Source organism: Phyllostomus hastatus, unplaced genomic scaffold (genome assembly GCF_019186645.2).
Source record: "Phyllostomus hastatus isolate PE091 unplaced genomic scaffold, TTU_PhHast_1.1 phas_contig_152, whole genome shotgun sequence".
Lineage (NCBI taxonomy): Eukaryota > Metazoa > Chordata > Mammalia > Chiroptera > Phyllostomidae > Phyllostomus > Phyllostomus hastatus.
Window position 1 is genome coordinate 13515673 of NW_025333622.1, and position 17618 is coordinate 13533290.

Below are 17618 nucleotides of genomic sequence, written 5' to 3' on the forward strand. Positions count from 1 at the left end.
CTGAAACACAGAACAAAGCCAGAGATATCACCCTCTCTGAATCCAAATTATACTACAAAACTACAATAATCCAAACAGTATGGTATTGGCAGAAAAACAGACACACAGACCAATGGACAGAATTGAGAGCCCAGAAATAAACCTACATGTATATGGACAACTAATATTCAACAAAGGAGCCATAAACATACAATGGAGGAAAGAAAGCCTCTTCAATAAATTGTGTTGGGAAAATTGGAGAGTCACATGCCAAGAATGAAACTAGACTGCTATTTGACATGACACATAAAAATAATTCAAAATGGACCAAGAACCTAAATATAAGAACTGGAACAATAAAATACAGTCATACTTTGGTACTTATTACCTTTAGAACTTGTCAAACCCTTTACTCACCTCATTTTGACAAGAGAAAAAATGTTTTAGCACTCAGCGCTTGCTCGAGACTGGTAGCACTGCTAGAACTTGTATGAGTAATGACACCACCCCACAAGAGAAAATGCTTCATCGTTAGGTACTCCTCGGTTTCTACACTTGTCACGAGTTCCAGAACACATTAATGATGAGTACCAAGGTACCACTGTATATAGAAGAAAACACAGGTACTAAACTTATAAACCTTGATCTCAAAGAGGTTTCTATGAATTTGACCCCAAAGGCAAGGGAAGTAAAAGCAAAAATAAATGGATGGGACTACATTAAACTAAAATGCTTCTGCTGAGCAAAATAAACCATCAGCAAAACAAAAATGTATCTGACCAAATGGAAAGAGATATTTGCAAACACCACCTATAAGGGGCTAATATCCAAAGTATATAAAGAACTCATACAACTCAACAACAGAATTATGAACAATCCTATTAAAAATGGGCAGAGGACCTGAACACTTTTCCCAAAAAGACATACAGATGGCCAAGAGATGTGTGGAAAGATTCATACATCTCAAATTCACCAGCTATAAGGGAAATGCAAATCAAAACCACAATGAGATACCGCTTCACTCCTGTTAGACTGGCTATTATCACGAAGACAAGAAATAACAAGTATTGGAGAGGTTGTGAAGAAGAGGGAACACTTACTGCCAGTGGGAATGGAAACAGCCCCACTGTTCCATTCTGGTACAGCCACAATGGAAAACAGTATGGAGGTTCTTCAAAAAGTTAAGAATAAAGTTACCATATGACCCAGCAATCCATCTGGGTATCTACATGAAATTTTTTAAAACATTTACTTGTAAGAATATATGTACCCCTATGTTCACTGCAGCATTACATACATGGTAGCCAAGACATGGAAACAACCTACGTATCCTTCAATGGATGATTGAATAAAGAAGATGTGATATAGATATAGATATAGATATAGATATAGGTATACACACATGTGTGTACATACATACATATATGCATACATATACACATGTATATATGCATACATATATACATACATATATACATGTATATATACATACATATACATGCATACACACACACACACACACACAATGGAATATTACTCAGCCATAAGAATGAAATCCTGACAACATCATGGATGGATTTTGAGTATCATGCTAAGCAAAGTAAGTCAGATGGAAAAAGACAAGAAGAATTATATGATTTCACTCACATGTGGGATATAAAACAGAAAGCAACAAATGAACAAACAAAACAAACAAACTTGTAGGCACAAGCTATAGAAGGTGGTTATCAGAGGGGAGGGGAGAGAGGGGAAGATGAAGAGGGCATGGTGACAGAGGGAGAACAGACTTGGGGGGTGAGCACACAATGCAGTACAACAGTGATGTATCACAGAATTGTACACTTGGAACTTACATGTTACTAACCAATGTCACCCCAATAAATTTAATTTAAAAAGAATACAGACAATAAGAAGTGTTGGTGAGGATACAGAAACTTGGAACCCTCATACACTGCGGGGGGGAATGTAAAATGTTGCAGCCATTTTGGAAAAGAGTCTGACAGTTCCTCAAATTGGGAAATATGGAGTAATCACATGACCCAACAGCTCCATTTGGGTATATATGCAACAGAAATGGAAATGTATGTCCTGGGGAAAACATACAATAACAACAGTTAATTTTAATTTAAAAAAAGAAAACATATGTCCACACAGACTGATACTAACATTCACAGCAGCATTATTCACAATAGCCAAAAGGCAGAAACAACTCAAATGCCCATCAAGTAATGAACGGATACACAAAACATGGCACAGCCAGCCACACAAGAGAGACTACTACTATTCATCAATAAAAAGGAGGGAAGTAGTGATATGTGCAACATATAACAGAATAAACCTCAAAAACATTTTTCTAAGTCAAGAAAGCCAATCACAAAAATACCATGTATGATGATTCCATTTATATGAAATGTTCAGAACAGGCAAATCTACAGACGCCTAATTAGTGGTTGCCTTGGACTAGAAGTGGGGAAGGGGGGAGGGTGAACAACTGTAAATGGGCAGGTATCTTTGGGAGGGAGGTGATGGTAATGTTCTAAGATTAGATTTTGGTAACAGTTGCAAAACTCTGCAAATTTGCTAAGCACTATTGAACTGCACACTTAAAATGTCACATTGCAGTGGAAATGGGAGGAAGGTGGGGAGAGATGGGTGGGTGGGCTGGACTGGGAGTAAAGGACAGAAAAATGTACTTGAACAATGATTAAAATAAAATTAAAAACAAAAAGTCACATTGCCAGTTGCAATACTGCTCCATTTAGTGTCCATTATGTGTCAGAAACTACATTAAATACTTTACATATCATTTCATCTAATTCTCGCAATAAACCTACAATCCCATTTCACAGAGGTACCTGAAATTCAAAGATGAAGCTATTTGCTGAAGGTCACACAGCTGATCAGTGATTCACTCACAAGTCTCATTCACCACCTCAGCACGCTAACCTAAACCTCTGACCACATACATTCAAATGGCCAGCAGAGAGTCTGGAATTTCATTATTATGCTATTTCAAAATGTCTGACAAGAATCCTTTCTGTAAAAATGCCAGTTCATCTGGTATTTTTAGGGAGCAGAATTTCCAGGCCAATAAACAGATTTTGAAGAAGCCCTTGGGAGCAACCTAGTGCAGTAAATATACTGAAAAAGGAGTCATCGGATTTCACTGTGTCCCTTGGGACAATGGCTCTTAATAAAATAAGGTAACTGTCTCTAAGTTAATTGACAAATAGATTCATCTTGTCCAAATCCTAAATAAGACACATAGAACACATCTGGCTGGAATAAAACATTCCTCCTGGGAAAAAACACTCAAAGATCAAATTAGAACTGCCAAAAAAGACTCCTTTGGAATCCATCCTTCCTCATCTGAGGAGAAATGTTAGTATTCTAGGCTCATCTGTCTTCTACTTGAATGACTCCACAACCTGGAACTGAAGTCAGGGAATGAAAATCCATCTCCTAAGAGACCTATTTAGTAGAGGCAATCTCTTGGGGGGAGAGAGGAGAAAAGGAAAAGCTGGCAAAACATTAGACTGATTAGATCATTCATCTAGCCCTAAAGAATGCAGCAGGGAAAAGTACTTTAGAGTGAACACCTCTTTTTTTTGGATGTCCCACAAAGCTTATGTTACTCAGTCAAAACACTCCTCTCTGTTTTGCCTCTAGCTTGTATGACATACCAAATCGCCGTAACAAAATTACACTAGGTTTCAATAGGGAAACAAGTCAATTATTAAATGTTTCATTCTAAAACCAAACATTAAAAGCAAACTATAGATTTACTGAAGTTTCTTCCTGCAAAGCTAAATAGAATGATTTATTTTCCCAGAAGTCTGTCTGAAAAAAATAATTCTTGTTCTCTTCTTACAGTCCTATTTTCTATACACTAATTATCATAGGAAATAATTAAAACTTGCAGCAACTATAATTCATTTTCTAAAAATAGATCTTGCCCAGGATAAAAGTAGATATCAGAGTTTAATATATTATATTCTACCCCAAAGCTCAAAATCATCAAATTTTTAAGTCTGGAAAGGATTATTTAACACACATAATATTTTTGGAAGGTCCCCTAAGAAACCTACTGATGAATGAATTAGGTGAAATGAAGACAATAAGACAGACTTTTCACTTAATATCATTTTGTACCTTTTGAAATTTGAGCCATGTGCAGCTCAGAGGTATGTATTTGTTATTGTATTAATCCATTATAAATCACTGAGGGAGCCTGAAGAACCCCTCACTTCCCAGAGGTGATAACTGAAGCCACAGGAGGAGATGAGCTGTTCAAGCTCATACTGCTGAAGAGAGGAAAAGCTGGGACTAGAACTCAGGAACCCAGGAGAAGCTCCCAGCGTTTCCCACCTTACCACAAAGTCATGTGTTAAAAGAGCAAGTGCCATCTTGTACAAAATAAAAGTATTCCTACAATCCTTTTCAGAACTGTGGTCCTCCAGAGGCCCATGGCTCAAGATACAGTGCTCATCATGAATGTTTCCACAGAAGTTCTAAGGCTAAGGACCAGAGATTCGTACCAAATATTGAGTGAATAAAACACATCAATCAGCATGCAGACACTGTGTCTTCTCTTAGGGATAGTGGATTTAAGCTTAACCAGGCCAGGAAATGTTGCAGCTTTCATTCTTACTAATAGTAAGGATGTCTGATGACGAAGAATGGAGTTAGTAGTACAAAGAGCTTATTCCTAGTGAATTGACTCAGAAGAAATAAAGGAAAAGCAGAAGACAGGAAATTCGAATTTGAAAGAAGCCTTATTTAATTCCACTGTGGAACTACTCTCAAATAGGAAAACTAAGGGAATCACCAAGGCCCCTTCTAATCGTAAAATCCTCAAAGACAAAGAAGTGGGACAGTTTCAACTCCTCCTGTGAGCAATTCAAGCATACTTTTCCTCTTGGTAAGAAAAAACAACTTTCTCTCTCAATGGGCACAAATGCAGGGAAACAGCAGAGTTCCCATAGGTGGGAATAAGAGAAGCCAGAAATGAAAACTATTCCAAAAATGTCTGTCTGCATACACTAAAGGATCTTGAAAGGATGTTTATTCTTTCCTTTACAGGTCTGTAGGTAACCTTCACAACTGGAGAAATACATACGTGTTATTAGACCTTTACTCTACCTTTTGATATTTGCCAAACATACTGTAGTCATGTATTAGTTATAATCTAAGTATTTTAAAGCACTGAGTAGGTCTGTTTGGCAACAATTAGTTGATGGGGGGAGGGGTATAAGGGGACTAAGTGGTAATGAGAAAATTTTTTTTTAAAAATTAGTTGCTCTGATGAAACATTTAAAAAGGGAGTAACATGAGACAGGATAACAAGTCTGACCAAGACGTAACCTCCAGCCACTTCTACTGCTCATATTTTTTGAAGAGAAATCATGGCATATGGAGAAACCACAGATGAAGACATTCTTAGTCAACTATGGGTCACAAGGTCACATAACCCTGAGAAGTCTCTCTCACCACACCTTCAATTCCAGATCAGGAGCAAAACGCCAAGGAGAGCTCAAATTCTAGCACTAGCCAATCACTGTCATCTCTAGGGAATCTATAATATCAAATGCCTAGCCTCATCAAAAGTCCTCAGAGTGCTGTTTAAAATTCCAGCTCCAATTTGCACTAAATATTTCAGACATAGGAAAAATATTTGAAGTTTATTAATTTTTCTACTTTGTTGAAAATAAATCTACCTCATAGTAAAACTGCCACATAATTTAAAAAAGAAAAAATTACAGGAAACGTAAAGGTCAGATATTATACTCCACACTGAAAGTTATTAATGCCAGCCCTGCCTGGTGCGGTTCAATTGGTTGGACATCTCCACAAAATGAAAGGTTGTTAGTTAGATTCCCTGGGTTGCAGGTTTGGCCTGATCAGGGTATATATGAGAGGCAACCATAGATGTTTCTCTCCCTCTGTCCCCCTCCCTTTCAGAAGGAAGGAAGGAGGAAGGAGGGAGGGAGGGAGGGAGGGAAGGGCAAAGGAAAGGGAAAGGAAGGTATTAATGCCAAAAACTTGCCTTGGCCACGTGGCTTCAGGTGGCTCCACTGGTTGGGTTGTTGGCCCATGCAACAAAAGGCTGCATGTTCACTCCCTGTGAGGGCACACACCTAGGTTGTAGGTTACCCCAGTCTTGGCATGGTGGGTACTGAGAAGCCACAAATTGATGTTTCTTTCTCTCCCCCTCCTTCACCTTCCCCTTTCTCTCTCCCTCCCTTTCTCTCTCTCTAAAATCAATGAACATATTTTTATTCAGACAAGAATTTTTTTTAAACCCTCTATCCAAGTACTTCATGAAAAACATTAAACACACAACCTGGAGCCAAAAAAACAAGTATCATTCCACTCCCTCTCAACAACAAATGAGTTAAACTGTAACAGAGGCTGCATTAATATTACCTAGGTCAGAAGAAACATTTGGTGACTCACATATTTCCCTTTGATGTCAATTTCTAAATTAAAGAGCTGGTTTCTTTGGGGAAAAAAGGAGGGGAGAGCTTTAAATTTGTCCTTTCAAACTTCAGGTACAATAAATTAACCATTCTCAATTTCAAAGTCAATTCCATTTTTCCCCGCAAAACCATGAGTTATATCAAACATCTGGTATCCATGAAATTTATTGCCTTAAGTTCATTCAATTGAGATTTACTGAGTGCCCACTACTGAACAAATAACCATGAGTTAAAAAAAAAACGTTCAATTTTAACTTTACCTTCTCCTAGCACCTCGGTATTTATATATGTAAATATTTTTATATGTGTATATTATTTTTCTGTCGACTTGCAAAAAAAAGTGCAGTGAGCAAAATTCACAGAGCACAGTCATCACACAAAGAAATCCTAATGAAAGCGGAAAATGAGTACCTCCTGACAATGTTTTTAAACGGTTTAGAACTGTTTATATCTCTACTAGTCTACATATCAGACTAAGTCATACACTAAATATTTATTTGCTGTGGTATGAAATAAAAATTGGGAAATGCAGTTGATGTGTATGATTAAAAAGTTCAGACAATGCCAGTTTTAAGTCAATGATTTTATGCTGCTCCTCATTAACTTTTCATTAACCGGGCAAACAAGTAATTGACATGCTGAGATTTCAGATGTTTTATTTCTAGCAGAGACAGATAAAGGGACGTGAGCGAGAAAGAGGGGCACAAAAAAGGGGTATGGTTAATGTTGCAAATAAGACAGCCAATCCTAAATAAGAGACAATTACTACAAGGCGGATAGAAGCAAAAGAATACTTTTGTATTTTCAGCCTTGGATTCTGTTCCAGAATTCAGCACTGCTTAGCAAAAGCAATGGCCTTAGAGCAAATTATTAGATATTGCCCAACCTTCGGCTTCGATGTCCTGAAGAAAAACTTCGTCTAATTTGTTATGACACTCCAGGGCCATTCGTGAAGAGCAGGGCTAACGGGTTTTGAGAAAGTGAGGCCCACAGAGGGCAAGGAGAGCTCACAACGAAAACTCCAAGAGTTTCCCAAGCAGGGACGGAACACCAAGTCCCTCCTTCCGGTGCAGAAAGCAGGGCCGCCGCTCCCCACCGCCGCCCTGGGTAACCGGGATCCTCCACCGCGGAGGCGTAAGGAGGCTCTAAATCAGCCCCTCCTTCCCCGACCTGAGCCCACCGCCCTCTCCTTCGGAGATCGTAGACAGCACTGCACTGTCCAGCTTCGGCCCTCCACCTCGCTGCAGAAGGACATCAGCCAACACCCCTCTCTAACCTGTCTCCGAGCGGTCCCAGTCGGCATCGCGACGCCTCCATTCCCGCCCCTCAGAAAAGTACCCAACTCGACCAGACTCCCGACTCCGCTGCTAAGGTGGCAAGCCTGGCGCGCCGCCGGGCCCCGCCCCCTAACAACCGCACCCCACACTGTTGCCACCGTCTATTGGCCCACGGACCAGCCGCTCTTCTATCATTGGCTCTCGCCGCAGTCCGGCGTTGAAGGAGGGATTCCAAGGGGCGGAGGAACCCGGAGTTAGAGGCGCTTGCGCAGAGGAAGGGATGACGCGCCAGGGCTGGATGTCTGGACCACTGCTGCCACTGGGGCCAGGGATGCGTTTCCTGCAGCGGTGTTGGCTCCCAGCCACTGGGAAGCGAGTCCCTCAGAGGATCCGCCCAGTCCCCACTAATCGCACAAACTGAGTGGGCTCCCCGCACTCAAATGGTTTCTACAGAGACCACCCAGAGCGCTCCCGAGTCTGTAATGTTTATTAGGATTTACAGACCCCTGCTGGCTCCCTCACAGCCCGAGCCATCCCCCAGGACAGAACCTTCTGGGGAACCACACTTGTGGCCTCTCCCAGCAGTTATTCCCAGTGAAGTGCATCTGCTCTCGCACTGGAACCACACAGACCTCCTTTAGCCTCCCCGACTCCAGCCCAAGCTTTCAGAGCATGCCTAGACCTGTTGTACAGACTCTTAAGAATCTTTACCATTTACCTCACCCTACAGCCCACAGATCATCTCCAGACATCCAAATACCGTAAGGGAATCTGCTATATAAATTTGTACTCTCGTTTTCAATAAATCTTGTCCCCAACCATCATGTTCTTTCTCACCACCAACTTACATTGTAATACCTAAAAAAGTTCTGACAAAAGTTATCGCACAGTCAGTTTATAGCATTCCAAGGTCAAAGTTGTTTCCACACTGGGTTTGAATTTCTTCCTTTTTTAAAAATCCTCACCCGAGGACAGTTTTCCATTGTTTTTAGAGAGGAAGAGAAACATCAATGTGAAACAGAAGCATGAATCAGTTGCCTCCCATAAGCACCTGGGCAGGGGATGGAACTTGAACCCTAGGCATGTGCCCTGGCTAGGAATCAAACCTTCAACCCCTCAGCTACAGGTTGACACTCCAACCGAGCCACACCAGGTAGGGCTGGTTTTGAAGTTCTAAGAAGCCTAGAACTTGACCCAAGCTAGGAGAGCAGAGCATTGCACTGGCTGGGTCAGCCTCACAGTGTGACCTTGAACATGGCTCATTATCTGTGCTTCAAATGCCCACCTATAACACACACAGAATAATCCTTGCTTGTCTAGCTTGACCTGAACCTGACACAGAAGTAGGTTCTTTAAGAGAATGGAGTTGAATGAGATGCTGTTTGTACTGGTGAAAGGACAAAGGAGACATTTTGTTGACTGGGCAGTCCTATGTAACAGTAAGTAGTACTCTCTGAAAAGTTTCCACATTTATTTATATAAATTTTAAAGCTACTCCAAGAAATCATTCTGCCGTCCTATTTAATATTTACAGATTTCTTCGGTTGGAAATAAAAAAATCAAAACACAGCAAACCTAAACTTACCCATGGCCCCTTCACCTCCAAGATTCCACCATAGTCACTAAAACAGGGCTTGCTCCCCTTTCCTCCTCTTGCCTTTCTGCCAAAGAGCCAAGGTTGCACAGATGGCAGTTCAACTATAAAGTCAGAGTTTGCTTTGCTTTTTTTCCATCTATCGAGTCATAGAGGAAGCTGCCACTAAGCCTGCCAGAGCTGGCACTCAGAAATTTGGAATGAATTAGTTTGAACAAAGTGATTAAAGGATTAATGACTAGTGGTTAAAGCATACAATTAAGAAAGAACTTTAGTGGAGGGGGCAATGTTGCTGCATTATTGGCAAGAAGGGTTCCCTAAAAACTTTCTGCAACCATTTATTTATACACATCTTAAACAGTTACTACAAGATATTTTAAAAATTTTAACAGTTCATACAAGAAAAATATAAAGTGGACTGTTTATGACACTAAAAACTGTATTTTAAAAAGCAAACCGAATTCCCTTATGACTCCAAGGCTTTAGCTAAAATGCCCTTTTTCTATTGATTAGTGTTATTTTTACTTTGTTCTATTGATGTACTCTTCTGTGACCCAGAAAAATGACTTTACCACCTCTATGAAAACCGGCAATCAATTCCTTGCGATTACTGATGTCTGAGACATCTCATCAGTTTTTCACAAGGAACTGACTTTTATTCAGCTTCCCTCTCTCCCTGAGGTAAGTAAACAGGTGCTGCCGTCTCCTCCACGTGACCTTTACACCATACTTCTCCTCGGGAGTGTCTTTAACCAGAACTGCCCCAGGCTCCGGGCTCTCAGGAGTGCTAGTGTGACGGGAGCAGCCTGGCAGGCTGCTTTCCCGCTGATCTGGGGGAGCAGGCAGCTGCTTCACAGAAGACGACTCTGGGGTCTGGATATCGGGTGCAATGAATATATAAGGTAAGTTTTGAAGTGCACGTGCTGACAGTTCCTCACAGCTTTGAGGACTGAGCATTGGAACTAAGGCTCTTCTGGAAATGTCCTTTTCTGAATGATTGGGACACTCCTGGATTAAGGGGCTTCCAAGTATAGTTGGACTGGAAGAAGGCTGTGGACTCTCAAATGTTAGATGTGCAAACTTGGAGGTGGTAGTTTTTCGACTTGAACGTCTTGACTGGTCTTGATGATGACGTTTCCATCTCCTGTTGGATAAGAACCAGCTATCTGCTGTGGTATCAAACTGAGGTAATACCTAAGGAGTAAAAAAAGAAAAGGTGAGAAGAACCACATATCAAGTACAAACCTAAGGGAAGAAGCTGTTGGGTTGGCCAAAAACTCTGTTTAGTTTTTTTCATAAAATAAAAGACACAGTTTTCATTTCTACCAATAACTTTATTGATTTGTATATTTTGAGTATGTCAGCTCTCTCCCTCATGGTATAACACTGATTGTTCTCAATTAATGTCTTGATTTGCTCACTATCAACTTCAACTGGTCTACCCAACCATGGAGCATCATCCAGCAAGCAATCTCCAGCATGAAACTTCACAAACCACTTTTGACACATTCGATTAGTCACAACACCTTCTCCATACACTGCATCAATCTTTTTTTGTTTCGGTTGCATTTTTACCTTTCTTGAAATAATAAAGCATAATACGCTGAAAATGTTGCATATTTTCTTCAATTTTCAATATTAAAAAGGCAACACAAAAATTTACCAATTTTGACAACTTCTTTAAAAATGTACACTGATTGCCCTGCTAGCGTAGCTCAGTGGATTGAGCGTGGGCTGGGAACCAAAGTGTCCCAGGTTCAATTCCCAGCCAGGGTACATGCCTGGTTTGCAGGCCATAACCCCCAGCAACCGCACATTGATGTTTCTCTCTTTCTCTCTCTCTCTCTCTCTCTCTCCCCCTCCCTCCCTTCCCTCTCTAAAAAATAAATTTAAAAAATCTTTAAAAAAAAATGCACACTGATATGATAGCTGTCACAATACAATCTAACAAAATTGTTTCAAATGAAGTTAGAGACAACTTAATGCTATTAGAGCCATCTTACGGAAAAAAACTAGACGAACTTTTTAGCCAACCCAAAATATACAATGACCAGACACCAGAATCCTAAATGGGACCCACTATTGTAAAGGATACAAAACAAAAATACCTGTCCAATGGGGTATTAACAGAAAGCAATATGAGCTTGGGGCAACCTGTGCAATATCTCTGGCTTTCAGTTTCCTCCTATGTAAGAAAAGGAACAATGCCTCTTTTTATTACACCATACAGCTGCAACTTGTTTAACTCTCTTTAAACTTTGAGGGCAGAGACAAGCAGTCTTACCACTGATCCCAGCACCTAGCAGAAGGCCTGCACAAAGACCCCCCATTAAGAATGAATGATTGAATGCAAGAATAGGGAGATCGTGGATGAAAAGCAAGTAGCACAGAACCTGGCATATGATGAGTTTTCAGTAAACATTTATTCCTCTTCTCATCCACAGGAGCTTAACATTAAGTTTCTTCACAACCATGAAACAAGTATTATGGTTCTCTTCAGCAATCCTGAACAAATTATATTTATGAAGCACTCCAAAGCAGATTTTATGCTTTTGTCTGGTCCTTTTGCTATACTGCTTCCAAGACATGTAGTGACTATGATCTCTTCCTAGGGCTTTTAAGCTGTCAAAACATGACATATACTGTTTCTGTGGGGGGGGAGGGAGGTGTTCGAGGTTCAATGTACTAAATGGTAAATAGAGTACTTAGCTAAATACCTCTTCCATGAAGCTCAGGAAACAATCTCATTTTTTTTACTAGTTCTGCCATTTATCTGGCTTTCTCACCCAGCTACTGGATAGTGAAACTTTTATAATAAACCCTTTTAGATGAATGTGGGACGTGGGGGTGGGGGGCGACACTCCAATTCCAACCAACCCAAGTTGGACTTTTCTTACTTTTCAGTTTGAACTTAGAAAAGGAGATATACCAGAAGAAATGGCCAATGACAGACAGAAAGAGTATATTGCCTCCTTGTCTGTGCCTCCATGAATCTTATTCTTCAGAGGCCCTGGTTCATGGGGCAGGTGAGTCAATGTTCTGAGTTGCCTAACAGAGTAAAAGTCAAAGTAAGAATCCCATGGCCTACCCAGGAAGTGATGGTGTTGTGATCAATGGGCTTGCTGGGCACCTGTCTAGTGTGGGTGATGGGAAGCTGCGGCGATCCATACTGGTGTTTGGGGCCCTCCAGTGGCTGTTGGTGGAACTGCAGTTGGGCTTTTCGGGACGTTTGGCGGCGTTTTTTTCTGGGAGGCATCAATAGATGAATGAAGAGCAGGTAGTAACCACATGGTGCTGTTTGTAGTCAGGTACGAAGAGAGGCTCCAATTCCAACCCATACCTGCAGAGAAGAAACAAAAGCTCTTCCTCATACTCTGTCAGCCAGTTCTACTCTCAACTTACCACTCTACCAAAAGCTCTGGGGAGTGCACCTTCCTAACCTACACCAAGTTAAAACAGTAGTTTACATTCAACAATTGTTCAATGAACACTTTTTTTGAGCATGTGCTCAGAATTTAGTCTACAATATCATTTACTGAGTGCCAAGCACTTGTAGGAACACAGGGGTCAGACAGTGTCTGTTTCAAAGAGCTGAGGGTCCAGCAGCAGGAGAGACAATTACAATCATGGGACCAATGTCTCCGCTCCAGGGGAGGCTCTCTGGAAGAGGTGACACCTAACTGGGCTATGAAGGGCAAGGAAAAGCCGAAAAGCAGGCAGAGCACTCCAGGCTAAGGAGCAGCACAAACAAAGCACAATGACATGAAGGAGAGTATGAATTCAGGGAGTCACAGACCACATGTAGCTGGACACAGGTTTTTCATACCCTGTGTGAAAATTACAAAAATTGAGGCTGGACATGATGTCAGGGTTAGTTCAGACAAACCAGGAGTACCAGATCAGTTTGGATTTTAGACTAAGTAGTCAGTGAAGAATTTCAAACAAAATGATATGATCACACTTGGATTCTTTTTTAACTTTTCGCCCCAGATAATTTTGAACATACACAAAAATAGACTAAATAATATGAGCCTGGCCATTGCCCAGATCCAACAATGATCAACAGATGGCCAATCCTAACCCATCCACACCCCCTACCTCTGTATTATTTGAAGAAAATATAATATCCCCAGTCATTATGTCATTACCATTAACACAACATATATATGTATATATACATATTCCTTAATATCATCAAGTGTTCAGAAATGTTCAAATTTTCAATTGTCTCATATATATCATAATTGTTTTTTGTTTCTTTTTTGTCTTTTGCACAGATCATCCTGGTAACAGTGTGAAAGAAGACAAGTACCCCGGAAGAAGGAGGACCAGTTTTAGGGAGGGCCTGTGTAACCTAAGTGAAAAACGATGAGGCCTGAACCTGGGCCATCAGTGGAGATGGGAGGCTGGAGACAGAGGCAGGGACAACAGGACCCAGAAAGTAATAAAAAGTCTGAAAAAGCACCCACTGAACTGAGTAAACAGATCAGCCTTATTAAGAGGCTCATCATTGTGATGGTGGGATAGAAGCCCCATGAACACAGTAGGTAGAGAGGTAAATCGGAGGTGCAACTGAGCATGCTAGACCTAAAAAGTCACACAACAGGGTGGATTGGTTCCACTCTACCTTCATGATTCTTTCTTTCATTCAACAACAGCAAAAATAACATCCTCTGACTTATGTCAGTAGGCAGTGCAGATACAAGTACAGAAAAAAGGAGAAAGTGTCTACACTCAAGAACTAACATTTTTAGGGACAACACAGGGAATAAATATACCTATTTGTTCATTTACTCATTCAACATATATTTACTGAATGCCTACTCTGTACTAGATAGACACTGTCCCAGGTGCTATAAATATATACCAAAGAACAAAATTAAACTGTTGCTCTATGGCACTTAAAGCTGACTGCTGCTCTGGCTGGTGTGGCTCAGTGGATTGAGCACTGGCCTGCAAACCAAAGCGCTGCTGGTTCAATTCCCAGTCAGGGCACATGCCTGGGTTGTCGACCAGGTCCCCAGTGCAGGGCGTACAAGAGGCAACCACACATTGATGTTTCTCTCCCTTTCTTTCTCCTTCCCTTCCCCTCTCTCTATAGATAAATAAATAAAATCTTAAAAGAAAAAAAGCTGACTGCTATTTTAGACAGGGTTGTGAGGGAAAGCCTATCTGAAAAAGTGATATTTGAGCAAAGACCTGAATGAAGAAAGGAGAACAAGCAAATAGTAGAAAGATGTGAGCAAGGAATAGTCCAGGCTGAGGAGAGTGATAAGTGCAAAGATCACAAGGTGGGGTTATGTCGGACTCTTCAAGAAACAGTAACATCAGCAGAGCTGCACTGGAGCATGTTGGGAGTGTGTTGGGAGACACGCTCCAGTCCATGTGACACGGCTTCGTCGGCAAGTTTAAGGACTCTGGATTTGATTATTCCTAATGTGACAGGAAGCCACTGAAAGGTTCTGGACAGAGGAATAACATAATCTGATTTACACTTTTGAAAGTTAACTTGAGCACTGGCCATGTGGCTCAATTGGTTGGAGCATTGTCCCATGCACCAAAAAGGTTGCAGGTTGGATCCCCAGTCCGGGTGCATACAGGAGACAACCAATGATGCTTCTCTCTCACATCAATATTTTTCTCTCCCTCCCTCTCTCCCTTCTTCTCACTCTTAAAAGCAATGAAAAAAATGTCCTCAGGTGAGGATTTTAAAAAATTAAAATAAGTATGTATATTCTTGGGTGAGGATTAAAAAAAAATTTACTGGAGGTGCTTTGTGAGAAAAGGGGGGTTGGGAGGAGGGATGAGAAAGGAAGCAGGAGCCCAGTGAGAAGGCTGTACTGCAGGGGTCCAGTGGAGAGGTGATAGTGGCAATGACTCCAGTGAGAAGTGCTGAACTAGCCTCAAGTGGACACTGTGTTGAGCAACAATTCTACTGTTTATGTAGGAACTTGTTTTCCACAAAAATTACCTGAAAAGTTTTCCACTCTCTTAAAACTTTAGAACTCTCCTCTCTCAACAAATGACCTATTCCCTACTGCACAAAGAATACAGGAGAGACATCAAGGTTAATACATTTTCCAGAAATCATGCAAATCTGCATATATCTGCACCCATCCTCTTTCTTCTGTAATTAGAGATCAAGTCCCCGCTGCTTTCTAAGGCCTTTCCCTCTGGCTGTGCTTTGGAGCCTTCCTCATGCTCTACACCTTTTCTAAGCAATCATCTGCTCACATTTCGATAACCACCTAGATGGAGATGACTTAAATATTTATATATTCGGTTTAGAATTCTCCACACTCGGGACCCATATACCCTGCTGCCGATTTGACAGCAACTGGATGTCTCAAATGCACTTCGAACTTAACATGTTTAAAACTGTATTCATGACCATTTCCCCTGCACCCCCACCACAAAAGTGACTACCTTCCAGGGAAATGGCATCATTCATCCAGTTATGCATCCAGAAACCCTGACATTTCCCCTTCCTCTCTCCCATCAGACCCAACACCTCTTAAACATGTCTTCAATAAGGCCCCTTTTCCCCCTTTCTGTCTCTCTCCCTCTATCTCCTCACCACCCTTCAGTTCTGACAGTTCTGGCTTGGATAATTGCAATAATAGCCTAACTGTTCTATCCTAGTCTACTCTGGCACCCCCTGCAGACACCTTTTAAAAATGCACGTCTGGCTCAACCTTAGCACCATCTTAGAAACCTTTGCACCATTACAGCCCAGTAGAGGAAGAAGCAAATGCACCAGCTGAAGAGAAGAGGCAGAGGTCCAAGTAAACCGCTAGCTTGTGCACCCATGGAAACCACAGGAGCAGACATAAGAGAGGACAGAGGCCAGGGACACTGGCACAAAGTGTCGGACTGCAGGCCTGCTATCAGCAACTTCTCAATGGATCTAGAAAATACACGTCGTCTGATCGCCCCACCACCTTTTGAGAGACCCACCCTGCTCTTACAAAAACAGTCCCTTTTGGTCCTTTGTCCTGGACCTGTGATATTCAGGACTGGTTCTATTCTCAGTTGTGGATGAATGTAATGTGTATAATAAATCCTCTCTTCTGTCTTAGCTGAAGGGAAAAAATGTACGTCTGATCTTGACTCACTTATGCTTAAAATTTTTGAGTTTTGCATAAGGATCAACTCCTTAGTTTCGACTAAGGTCCTGCTTCCTGTGGATCCCACTTCATCTCACACCACCCTCCTTTCAGGTCTCAGTTCAAACTCCTCAGAGATTCTTCAGCCTCCCTGCTCACCACGCTCCCTCTAGCCACAGTTTTCACACCTTCATCCCTTTGCTTTGAGGGTTTCCTTCCCTTTTTCTGCATAAAGATATCAGATCTTACCAAGATTTAGTTCTTGAGAAAAGGCTTTCCTGGCTCACCTAAGGCAAGATCTCCTTATTGTAGATACTCAAAGTTATCACTGACCTCTAATTTATCACTTCACAGCTATAACCCTCCACTAGCTTTTTTGATTCTTTGAAAATCTGTGCTGCCTCTTTTCTCCCATTGGACGGTGAACTCAAACCTCCTCTGCCACTGCATCCTAGCAGGGCCTGGCACCTACTAGTAGGTGCTCAATAAAATTTGTTGAATAAGTTAACGAAGTACTTTGGTGTATATAAAAAATTGGCTTTGGTCGGGGGCGGGGGTGCATGAGACAGATCAGTATTTGAAGATTTGGAGCTGTGCGATTTTCAAAAAGCTGTTGGAAACTTTAGTAAGATTATATGCTGCCCTCAGAGACTCTCAATCTGGTCGGAGGAACTAGACGATCTTCGATTGTTGGCACATGGTATACAAGTTTCCCCGTAAGGAAATCAACCAGGGTAGACTTCGAAAAGGTAGAAAGATCCCGAGGGAGGCGAGGAGGAGGGTCTCTGGAGTGATTAGGGAACCGACAGCACCGCACTAGGGACTGCAGGCCCACTAGGCCACCCCAGGCGCCGCAGTCGTCCCAGGTCCCCGCTGACCCTCCCTCGCCGGAGACCCGCCGGCGCCCGGCCGGCGCTCTCCCAGCCTTCCACCGCCGCTCCCTACCCACGAGCCGGCCCAGCCGCCTTACCCGCCCGGCAGCGTCCGGGCCGCAGATATCCAGGCCGCGCTGAGTTCGACTCCCGAACGCGGAGACAGGGGCCGACGCCGATTGGCGACGCTCCCTCACGTGACAGCAACGCTCCGCCGGCGCCAATTTCAAACAGCGGAACAAACTGAAAGCTCCGGTGCCCGACCCCACCCCCGGCCCCCCGGCCTGGGACCCCCTCCCCTCCCGGGATCC

At 42.1% G+C, this 17618-nt stretch overlaps 2 protein-coding genes and 1 long non-coding RNA gene across 4 annotated transcripts in view; 1 reads left to right on the forward strand and 2 right to left on the reverse strand.

Annotated features, from left to right (window-relative positions):
* Positions 1-7833, reverse strand: part of TULP3 (TUB like protein 3) — an 84582-nt gene extending 76749 nt beyond the window's left edge. The window contains exon 1 of the mRNA XM_045830662.1: positions 7735-7833. Coding sequence (XP_045686618.1) covers positions 7735-7775 — 41 coding nt within the window. The 5' untranslated portion in view covers positions 7776-7833. The remainder of the gene's footprint in view (positions 1-7734) is intronic.
* A 1356-nt stretch (positions 7834-9189) lies between these two features.
* On the reverse strand, positions 9190-17474 carry RHNO1 (RAD9-HUS1-RAD1 interacting nuclear orphan 1). 2 transcript variants are annotated; one of them, XM_045830568.1, is made up of 3 exons: positions 17406-17474; positions 12460-12669; positions 9190-10523 (listed from the first exon to the last, which is right to left on the reverse strand). In XM_045830568.1, exons 2-3 carry the CDS (start codon positions 12583-12585, stop codon positions 9960-9962), a joined length of 690 nt encoding a protein of 229 aa, XP_045686524.1. In that variant the 5' UTR covers positions 12586-12669; positions 17406-17474; the 3' UTR covers positions 9190-9959. The 2 variants fall into 2 exon arrangements, with proteins under 2 accessions (XP_045686524.1, XP_045686523.1); XM_045830567.1 differs by having other exon boundaries at positions 12418-12669.
* LOC123813507 lies at positions 10101-13922 on the forward strand. Its single transcript, XR_006784759.1, has 3 exons — positions 10101-10231; positions 12234-12355; positions 13607-13922. It is a non-coding gene; the product is annotated as an uncharacterized LOC123813507 (long non-coding RNA).
* Positions 17475-17618: the final 144 nt, after the last annotated feature.